Source organism: Mya arenaria, chromosome 4 (assembly GCF_026914265.1).
Source record: "Mya arenaria isolate MELC-2E11 chromosome 4, ASM2691426v1".
Taxonomy (NCBI): domain Eukaryota; kingdom Metazoa; phylum Mollusca; class Bivalvia; order Myida; family Myidae; genus Mya; species Mya arenaria.
Genome location: NC_069125.1, coordinates 31,107,109 through 31,117,958, shown reverse-complemented (window position 1 = coordinate 31,117,958; position 10,850 = coordinate 31,107,109). Strand labels below are relative to the sequence as shown.

The following is a 10,850-nucleotide window of genomic DNA, read 5'->3' as shown; positions in this document are numbered from 1 at the left end:
AAGACTGTGTCAAACCATTGCAAAAAAAAACTATGTTAAGGACCATTGGCGACTGTTTTGATGTAATCTAATATACAACTTGTCTGAAAACTTCGAAAAAAATCAAGGTGATAAATTATGACATATTAGAAGTATATATTTTCCCACCGGCAGCAGTATTTCAACTTAAGTATTCCAGATCTGCTGATCTAGTCGGGGACCATATCGATTTCATCATGGACAGATAAAACTAGGTTGTGTGTTTGATGTAACATACAAACACAAATTCTAACTGTAACGTATTTCGTCAACATTCAAATGTATGTTGTCGTTATTTGAATTGTTTAGGGTTGTTTGAACATACTTTACAACACAGCTGTCATTTGTGTTCACAGTTTTGAGTATCGGAGTGTAAGGAAATGAGACGCATTCAAGCCTTTTCTGGCCAGGACACTTGTTTATATTTACGAACTTTTTTTAGCTAGTTGAAGCTATTTTATTAATACATTGGGCTGGGAGCTTCTTAGCGAAATTGTCAATTTAGGGATTTTTTTAGAATTTTTAACAACGAATATTATGAGTACCCTCCAGCTTCCATCAAAATTATTCATACGTCTTTATTTTTTAGATATTTTTCTTGCTAATTTTCATATTTTCGATGTGAAAACATTGTTAGTTTTTAAATTCACCTAAGACAAAAGCATTTTTGTTCACTTCGTTGAACATTTTCGATATGATGCTTTATGAACAGAGAGTGATTGCTTTAAGACAACAGTCTTGCTGTCTGAAGCTGTGAAAGCCATGATAGGGAAATGTTCTTTGTATTTCTACGACTCCATTCTCATTCATCAGAGGCTTGATAACGATAAATCTAAATATGTTGTTCGCAAAGCATCGCTCTAGTACGAAAATGTCAAGATCTAGCGTTATGATATATTTTGATAAAATTACATATGAATTATTCGGTGAACATTAATATGAATTATTCCAAATCGCTTGCGACCACAGTCATTATGAAAATATTTATCGTTAAGACGGCCGCTCCCGGCCTCTTCTCTTTGTCCATATTTCTGTTGGTAAACATACCCTGTTCGTATTTATAACGTCAGGCATTATAAGCCATATGTAAACAGAAAAATCAAATCAAATCTCTCCCAAAACCTTTTATCTCGCATTCTAGACGGTTTGAATATCGCTTTTCAATAGTTTCGTTTGTTTAAAGAGACTGTAAAATAGTCAGTAGCATGGAATGTAAAACTATATAGCGTACCTCAATTGGTATCCATTTTCGTTTGAACTATTAATATTTATACGACATTTGTCAACACGTCCCGGAGTAAAGAGAACAAATATATTCAACAAGACACAAGCCAGGAGCTATACAAATACTATAAAATCAATTGCACACTTTCTTGATTGGACAATGCAATACGAGGATTACCATTTTTTTCTTTAAAATATATGGCATTCAAATTTCATTATTTTGCACTTTTTTAAGCAAAGTCTATGTGGTACTGTATGGGCTTAAAGATGCACTCTTACTCCCAAATAAGATTTACCACAATTAATATTATTGTTTTAATATATCAAAAAGGATGAATAAATGTCGAAAACAATGGTCTTTATGAAGGATACCGAGTTTGATTTTAAAGAAAGGTGCACAAAACACGTTATTTCTACCTTATGAGACGATAGTAGATCGCAGTAAATCTTTTAGCACTCACCAATCATTTAATGCGTTTTCAGCTATTAAATACACGGTTATAATCTTGTGATCAGTTATAAATATTTTCCATAAATGCATTATTTAGGAGGTAGTTAAAGCATTATTACTGAAAAAATATGTTTGTTATACATGTGTATGTATTGATTATGGATATGAGTGTCACTTTAAATGCTTATAAATGCAATAATAAAACAGAATCAATTTTGACGAAAATGCTAACGCAAGGCAAAGAAGAATATCCTTACAAATTATGCAGACAGAATTCATTATAGCTTTGGAATAAAATCTTTAAGCCCTAAAAACTCCTCTTCGCATACAAAAGCCCAGTATTTATCCGATTTTGACATGTTTACAATCCTTTTCAGAGCCATCAATAACTTTGCATTCACCTGAACAATGGAACCGACAATGAAAATTAATATCAAGTACCTCTTTTCAGTATTGCGTTTGTTTTATAATTGTTCCAGCGAGCTTTTATTCTGGGTAATAGAATGAATCTATTACGTGTATTGTAAACATATTTCAATAGAAAGTTATGTTTAGAAATTGTCGACTTTCCCTGCCAATTTTGAAGCCATTATATATCCAAGTTTTTGCTTATATTGATTAGTTCATTAAATTGCTATGATGGCTTGTATTAAATAAAAGATTATCTTGAAAAACAACAAAACAGTGCCGGTATTCATAAAACATCTCAAGTATTTTTCCTAACTTAAGTCATTTTCCTAAATATCTCTCTTATTGTATGATATAATAACTTAATAATAGGAAAAGTCTCTCTTTTCATATGATATTATAACTTAATAATAGGAAAAGTCTCTCTTTTCATATGATATAATAACTTAATAATAGGAAAAGTCTCTCTTTTCATATGATATTATAACTTAATAATAGGAAAAGTCTCTCTTTTCATATGATATTATAACTTAATAATAGGAAAAGTCTCTCTTTTCATATGATATTATAACTTAAATTGGCTGAAGTACTTCATTTTCAATTTCGCATGATCGAAAATACATACTTTTATGATAAAAAGCCCAATTAAACTTTTCTTTTAATTTGACTTTATATTTTTTAGGAAATTGACTTAAGTTTAGAAATGACTTTTAAAAAAAGTAGTTTTATGAATACCGCCCCACTCATGATACGCAAGAAAAGCAAAGCTTGGGCGGGTTTATACTACATCTTAAGTAATTTCTTATCTTAAGACAATACTCTAAAATGTTCGTAGTTTAATTCGAAAGAAAAGTATAAGTGGGGTTTCTATCATAAAAAGTTTTTTTGCATCAAATCAATGAAAATAAAGTACTCCAGATATTTTGCAGTTATTAAATCATAAGTGAGGTACTTCATTTAAGACTATAACTTAATATATTTAATGAATACCGGCCCAGAGATAGAACATAATTATATTTCACAATCCAAGTCGTAGTTTCACCAATTGCAGTTGGGAAAACGTATTTCACATTTTCTGGTTAAAATTGCGCCGCCACTCAGAACTCTAAGCACATTTCTTTTCCAGAAAATTTAGAATCCTTAAAAATTACTGTGAGAAATATGTTGTCCAACGAGGCTGATTTATCTTATTAAAAGGATAATATATGATGCGCACAATACCTTATATATGATTAATCACTAATATCCATTTATTTGACATATATATCCCTCGCGATGTTTGGTTAAAGCAAATCTTCAAACAATGTTTTCGTGCAAAACGTCTATTCCATTTTTGTTACACGGTCTGTTCATTAAAGACAACATATATACTTATCGATTATATTGGTTTAAGAAAAATTATCTTTTGAAAGAAATACCATATTATCTTCGTCGCATGTACCTTAAATATGGTTTGTTGAATGTTTACCTAACAAGAGATCTGTTGAAAGTGATTTGTTTACATATTCAAATATTCGGCAAATCAATGCCTCCATTATTTACTACAGATTTTTATCAATCTATAATCAAATCTAATAGACTAACCTTAACTAAGAAGCCTTAATCGTTAGTCCATGTTGCCTTTTATGGGATAATCCGCTCGTAATACACCAAATGATCCCTTAACAGTCACAACTGCTTAAGTAATTTGAAGGAATTGTCCTCCTCTTCAGCGTAATACGCTGTCTTATTCAAATGTTTGAAATATTTCGCTAATATTGGATTTTGCAGTAAGTGTATTGAATTGTTCGACCTTCACCCTTTATCTACGCCATTCTTTGTGGGCTTAGATAGAAAATCAATGGGGGCTTTGCCCAAACTTGTCCATGTATAGGAAATAAATTTAATTGTATGTCGGGGTTTATTTGCTACTTTAGGTCTGGACAATAAATTTACATTTAGATGAAAAGCCCCCAATTTTCAACTAATAAAATATCACAATTTCAACAAATATCAATGTGTCGCTTTGTGTGAAGGCTGTTTGAATTAATTAAGGGCATATTTACCTAAATTGGTTCGGAAATGAATCATCGATATAAACTGTTTTCAAATCGACGGCAGTAAAACATGATACCCTAGGTTATTAATGAAATCAATCCATTAAAGAATTGCATACGTCATTACTGACTATTATGAAAATTATTTTCTAATATCATAAATGGGCTCAAAAGAAAATAATAAAAAACCCACATCTGGCAGTTAATTTAAGTGCATGACTAATACAAATTAATGTATTACTTGAAATTTATTCGACATAATATGACCAAAAAAAATCGAAATGCATTAAATAGCGCAATTATATCTCTGCAGGCCGAAGGTAAGTGTATAATTTTTTTTTGATAAAATGCGTTCTGACGTTGAAGTCTTTGATGCATAATGCTTTTTTTCATATCGAAACTAGATCCGATCTTTGTATCTCAAAGTATTTTTTGGGGAAAACGTTTATGTAATTTATTATTTATTGTCATGTTCTTATATTAATAAAACCCTCACCTGAGTTCTGACATGGTGATCTGCTTGACTGGAGACTGGCATCTCTGAGTCGCGGGGACGGACTGGGGACGCACCACCCCGGGTTTTTTCTTGGGTGTCGGCCCGGGGGACGGGCTTCGTAGGCGGGCTGCTATCACAGGTGCGGGGGATTCGCTCCGCCGGGGGCCCGGAGAGGACCCGCGTGGCGTGGTTCCGGGCTGACTTCCGATGGAGCTCGTGGAGGTTTGTCTGGTGAGATTCGCTTGAGATTGTTTAACAAAGCTCCCCTTAGAATATCCACCGGAAGTACTTACTCCATTTTGTGACACTTTCGTACCACCGCCGGAGTTTGTAAAGCTGGGTTGCTTATTTGAAATCACAGGAGAAGTTACACTTAATCCTGGTTGAGGGACGCTGTTTTTCGTAGTCAAACTAAGCACCTTAGGGCCGGGGGATGCACTGCGCATACGCGGCGAGGCCGGACGCGCTGTACTTCCGGAATGTGTATTGTTGAGCGAAACCGGTGCCGTCATGGACAGTTTCCGGGGCGTTTTTGGAGTGTTTGGAGCTGATTTGGACGTGCTTGCAGATTTGGGCGTGGCTGGAGTGCTAGCTCTTCTAGGAGTGCCCGGGGTTTTGGCGCCACCGCGGTGACCTGAAATGATTGTTGTGAACGTTAAAAGAACGTCTTAATTTAGCAATATATATGTGTTACGTATGGAATACTGTTTAATAATATAATTGTAAAATGTTTTCACTAATTCGACCTTTATTGGGCTAGTCAGAGAAATAATAAAGCACGTGCTTCTTTCACTATTTTTTTTTTCGTTGGTATTATTTAAAAAAACAACACTAGCTATTTGATACCATTTTCACAATATTAAATTATGAAATAATCCATATGGGTAAAATAAATATTATTTTTAAAAAATGCATGTATAGTATATATATGTAATATATGTAATAGTGCATACGTGTTCACGTTTTCGGTCATATTGCCATTATAACACTATTGGCAGGTAAAACTCGTATTGATATAATGATTGACCCAATATTTTAAAAACCTTATTTAGAATGTTATGCCCTCAAAGAAGGTAATTGATTCATAATTATATCTTAGAATTTATATTCTTAAAGAAAATTTGACATATAATGTGGTCTTTACAATGTTTTTGAGGCACATAATGTCTTCTTTTGAAACTTGGGGTAATATATTCCACCTAAAGATTAACTTTACATATAACATACATGGCGTTGAATAGTGTGGGTTGTAATGAAAGATCAGGCACAAGAAATCTTATGCATATATAATATCCATTCGACTCCCAAATTAAATAACTTATAATAATATGTATGGGTTTATATAATTCTTCTATATAATGAGACAATAATTAATAAAGTCGCAAATGGTATTGCGTCGCCTGTTCTTACTTGTTGGTAAAAACTGCAACAAAACACAACCTCCAAAATTGTTCTAGTTGACTTAAATATCCAAGTTTAGCAAGATAATACGTTTAAAACGTTGACCAAATATCATGAACTTCTGGCCCCATTTTCTCGAAACTTCTTAAGTCCCTTACAACAGGTTTAAGCTAATCTCACTATTTTTGTTGTTCCATAAAATGTGTTATATTAACTTCCTAAAGAAATTTTAGAAATTATGTAAAAATAACCTGTATGATCATCAGAATCAACCATTTTTCAATTATCAAAATCCATTTTCATTATATATTTTGGCTGATTGAAATAAGCGACTTAAGCCTGTTAAGCTTAAGAAGTTTCGAGAAATCGGGGCCTGGACGTCAAACTTATCACATTTGGCTGTAAATAATAAATATTTCAATTCATCTCGAGATGAGTTTTTTTCAAGATCAAAAAACATGAATTTTGGCAACACCAGTACACGTGATAATGAACGTATGCCTTGATGGAAACATAGTTTAAATTCAGTTGCAACTATAAGTAGTCAATATTTGTGATGTTTGATCGTAGTTAGACCGTCTTAAATTAAGAATTGGTTGACCCTGGTCGTATATCGTAGCTCGACACTTTAAAACGTAGCTCGACCGTCTAAACTAAATTAAGAATTGGTCGGCCTGGGTCGTAGATCGTAGCTCGACCATCTAAACTAAATTAAGAATTGGTCGGCCTGGGTCGTAGATCGTAGCTCGACCATCTAAACTAAATTAAGAATTGGTTGTACTGGGTCGTAGATCGTAGCTCGACCATCTAAACTAAATTAAGAATTGGTTGTACTGGGTCGTAGATCGTAGCTCGACCATCTAAACTAAATTAAAAATTGGCTGTCCTGGGTCGTACATCGTAGCTCGACCATCTAAACTAAATTAAAAATTGGTTGTCCTGGGTCGTAGATCGTAGCTCGACCATCTAAACTAAATTAAGAATTGGTTGGTCTGAGTCGTAGATCGTAGCTCGACCATCTAAACTACATTAAGAATTGGTTGGCCTGGGTCGAAGATCGTAGCTCGACCATCTAAACTACATTAAGAATTGGTTGGCCTGGGTCGTAGATCGTAGCTCGACCATCTAAACTACACATTAAGAATTGGTTGGCGTGGGTCGTAGATCGTAGCTCGACCATCTAAACTAAATTAAGAATTGGTCGGCCTGGGTCGTAGATCGTAGCTCGACCATCTAAACTAAATTAAGAATTGGTTGTCCTGGGTCGTAGATCGTAGCTCGACCATCTAAACTAAATTAAGAATTGGTTGTCCTGGGTCGTAGATCGTAGCTCGACCATCTAAACTAAATTAAGAATTGGTTGTACTGGGTCGTAGATCGTAGCTCGACCATCTAAACTAAATTAAGAATTGGTTGTACTGGGTCGTAGATCGTAGCTCGACCATCTAAACTAAATTAAAAATTGGCTGTCCTGGGTCGTACATCGTAGCTCGACCATCTAAACTAAATTAAAAATTGGTTGTCCTGGGTCGTAGATCGTAGCTCGACCATCTAAACTACATTAAGAATTGGTTGGTCTGAGTCGTAGATCGTAGCTCGACCATCTAAACTACATTAAGAATTGGTTGGCCTGGGTCGAAGATCGTAGCTCGACCATCTAAACTACATTAAGAATTGGTTGGCCTGGGTCGTCGATCGTAGCTCGACCATCTAAACTACACATTAAGAATTGGTTGGCGTGGGTCGTAGACCGTAGCTCGACTAATTATACTACATTAAGAATTGATAGATCTTGGTCGTAGATCGTAGCTCGACCATCTAAAATACATTTAGAATTGGATGACCTGGGTCGTAGATCGTAGCCCAACTCATTTTAACGTATCAGCTTGAAAAAAATCAATGACAAGAGCTCCATCCTTCTTTCGTACAAGTACATGCAAACGAAAACTTCAATTCTAAAAGAATGTCAAACAGCTGAAATTTCAATCCGACTTATTTTATGACCAGAGTAAGGAGCATTTTATTTCCCTACATTAAAGGATGTGCCAGGTCAAGCTTTATTTTATTACCCAAGGACAGAAGGCCACAACGGTGACAGTAGCCGGCGTTTTACAACAGATAATTTGGGTGTCTCTGTGTGAAAAGGTCATTAACCATGATACTAGAGATCATAAATGGTTGAAAATGATCTAACACTTCTTTCTGTCTGCACGTTCCACAATGGACATTCCGCTCGAGCGATTTTCGTACAGTGCTTATAAAACGCGTTTATTTCTTCGAGTGTGTCGGCACCCAATGGCTGCATTATTCCTTGACCCCGCCGTGACGCCATCACGCCATTAAGCGTTTTACAAAGCCGTAATTGGCATTGGATATATTTGACATCCCATGCACATCTTGATATAAGCAAAGTTGGAGAAACAGAGAAACAATGCGATCCGGGTACGACACTAAAGCCTTTTTCAAAGACACATTGGTTCTTATAACGTGCAAGCTGAAAAGGCACCAATACGAGAGACAACTTTTCTTGGTTAAACCAGTACTGACTTCACAAAACAACCCTTTAATGCCGAGCGAAGGGCAAGTGAGCTACTGGTACAACGTCTTTCGGTATGACGCTTTCCGGAATCACTCGGCGTGGACGCTCTTCCACTGAACTGTCGGGGCGGTCATACGTGGTCGAAATTAGCAATGCTTTTATATTAAATGTCGAGTCCTCCGTCGTACTACCCCAACCCCTTGGGCTATTACATTGAGGGTAGGGACGGCCAAGCCACAAACCACAAAGCATCTTTAAAATCCGGAAGTTCTCCTACCTTGAAATCCACAGCGACAGGGGTCGTGGCGATCCAGGTAGTGTTCTAGAGTGTCCCAGCCGCCTCCCACCCGGATCATCACGTGCTTCCGTAAAATCTGATCAGAGAGAAAGTATTTTGTATTATGTTTGTTAGATACTAAATGAACTGTTGGTCCCTTGGTATAATTTCTAAGTATTTACCTTCCAGACAGTTTCGGTCTCAGTTAAATTCAAGAACTAGGCCTAGGTAGACATCAGTTTTATAGCAGATATGTACATGGAATAAACTTAAAGATGTATGGCAAATGATAAAAAAAAAACAATTAGGAAATACATGCATCAGAAATTAGAACACGAATGATTGCATACATTTCGTTAACAAGAAACTATACTATTTAGATAATTATACGAGTCGGGTAGAAAAAGTATTATGGTGTTTAATTACTACAGTAACTGAATAAGGAAGGAGGACTGTAGGGATTAATTCACGATTTACATTATTTTTCTCACAAAAATAGCTAGAGGATAATTTATTTATGTTAATGCTTTGAAATAGTTTTTGAAAATTTAAAGTATTCTATTTTCATAGGGAATGGGGAATTTATTTATTTCTACGAGACGAACACACATTTCCTTACATTAGCACTCATATTCTGATAAACGTTGCATATTTGGAATACCTCTGATTAATCAAGTGAAGATTTATTGAGGTAAAACGCACGTGACGTCGATGAAAACTTAAGTGACGTCAATATACAAGAATCTTTATTTAATGTCGAGTAACATTGAAACAAGAAACATTGGTCCAATGCGCTATTTTCAGACATTAATAACAAACATACAAAACATATGTTATGTATGTTTGTTACTCACGTCATTGACGCAGCCGATGTTCAAACTGCCGAATTTATACTGCGTTCAAGTGTCTTGAAAGCGTTATTTTTAGCGTTGTAGCTGGATTATTCCAGAGAAAATTTGCAAGTAGGAGCGAAATTATTATCTTTGAAAAGTTTAGAATTGCGGTTCATCTTTGTATGAAAACATTCGGTTACGGCACGGATATTCGCGAAGTCCTTCTTAATTAACTAACCATGTGCTGACCATATTTGTTCAAACATCGGTGAACCGCAACACTAAAACTTTCATTCCTTAAAAGGATGATGTCATGTGTATATATACGCGCATTTCATAACATAAATGTAAATAATCCGACACCAGTTTTGTCTCATGCAAAAGATAGATATAACTTGGAGCCTTTGTCATCACTAGCGAGGTTTGGAAATCCAATTGTTATGTAAAATTAATTTTATACTTGGTATTTGCAACCTAATATGTATGAAAAACATACTCTGACAAAAACAAGCGTCTGGTTGTCCCCAATCTTGTACTTCCCCTCGCCGACCTTGACGATGGGAAACTGCCGAGGACACGTGCATCGTCCCACCAGCTCCCGAACCTGTAACACGTGCAATAAAGGGTATAGTAGGGTGGCGTTTTTTACAAAACCGGAAACAAAAGTCATACATTTTGGGATCGATTTTAATATAAGACTGGACAAAAAGTTATATACCATTAAAAGCATGGTACACGCAGAAACAAACCATTATGTTCTTTTATGATTCTCCTGTTGATGTATTTCGCGATATATCAATATATATGAAATCGACGGAGGATTCTCCCTCTTGCGGATTGGGCCACCGGGAAATGTTATTATACATGCTTTTGGCTGTTATGTTTCACTTTACGTTATTTCGTAAACTCATTGTTATGGTATTAACAAATGCCCTATTTTCATTCAAAGCTTGTATTACGTTTTCCCTTCATCCATACGAGTTCTATCCGGCCTGTGACTCACAACCTTGACCTTGGACAATACAAAACTATGTATATCAGCCTACTTCAATGCGTGTCTAAATGAATTGTTTGTTTGTGAATAAATGTTCAATTGTGTGAAGTTTAATTTTCGTCATGATTTTGTGATATGTATGCGTGATTTGGTGTGCAATAGCGAATTGATAC

The 10,850-nt window shown here is 35.4% G+C and overlaps 1 protein-coding gene across 2 annotated transcripts in view; it reads right to left on the bottom strand.

Annotated features, from left to right (window-relative positions):
- Positions 1-10,850, bottom strand: part of LOC128231728 (proteoglycan 4-like) — a 39,695-nt gene that overhangs the window by 6,424 nt on the left and 22,421 nt on the right. For both annotated transcript variants that reach the window (XM_052944862.1, XM_052944863.1), the window contains exons 2-4: positions 10,180-10,287; positions 8,851-8,947; positions 4,634-5,267 (exon numbers count right to left, since the gene is read on the bottom strand). In XM_052944862.1, the coding sequence (XP_052800822.1) occupies positions 4,634-5,267; positions 8,851-8,947; positions 10,180-10,287 (839 nt within the window). The remainder of the gene's footprint in view (positions 1-4,633; positions 5,268-8,850; positions 8,948-10,179; positions 10,288-10,850) is intronic.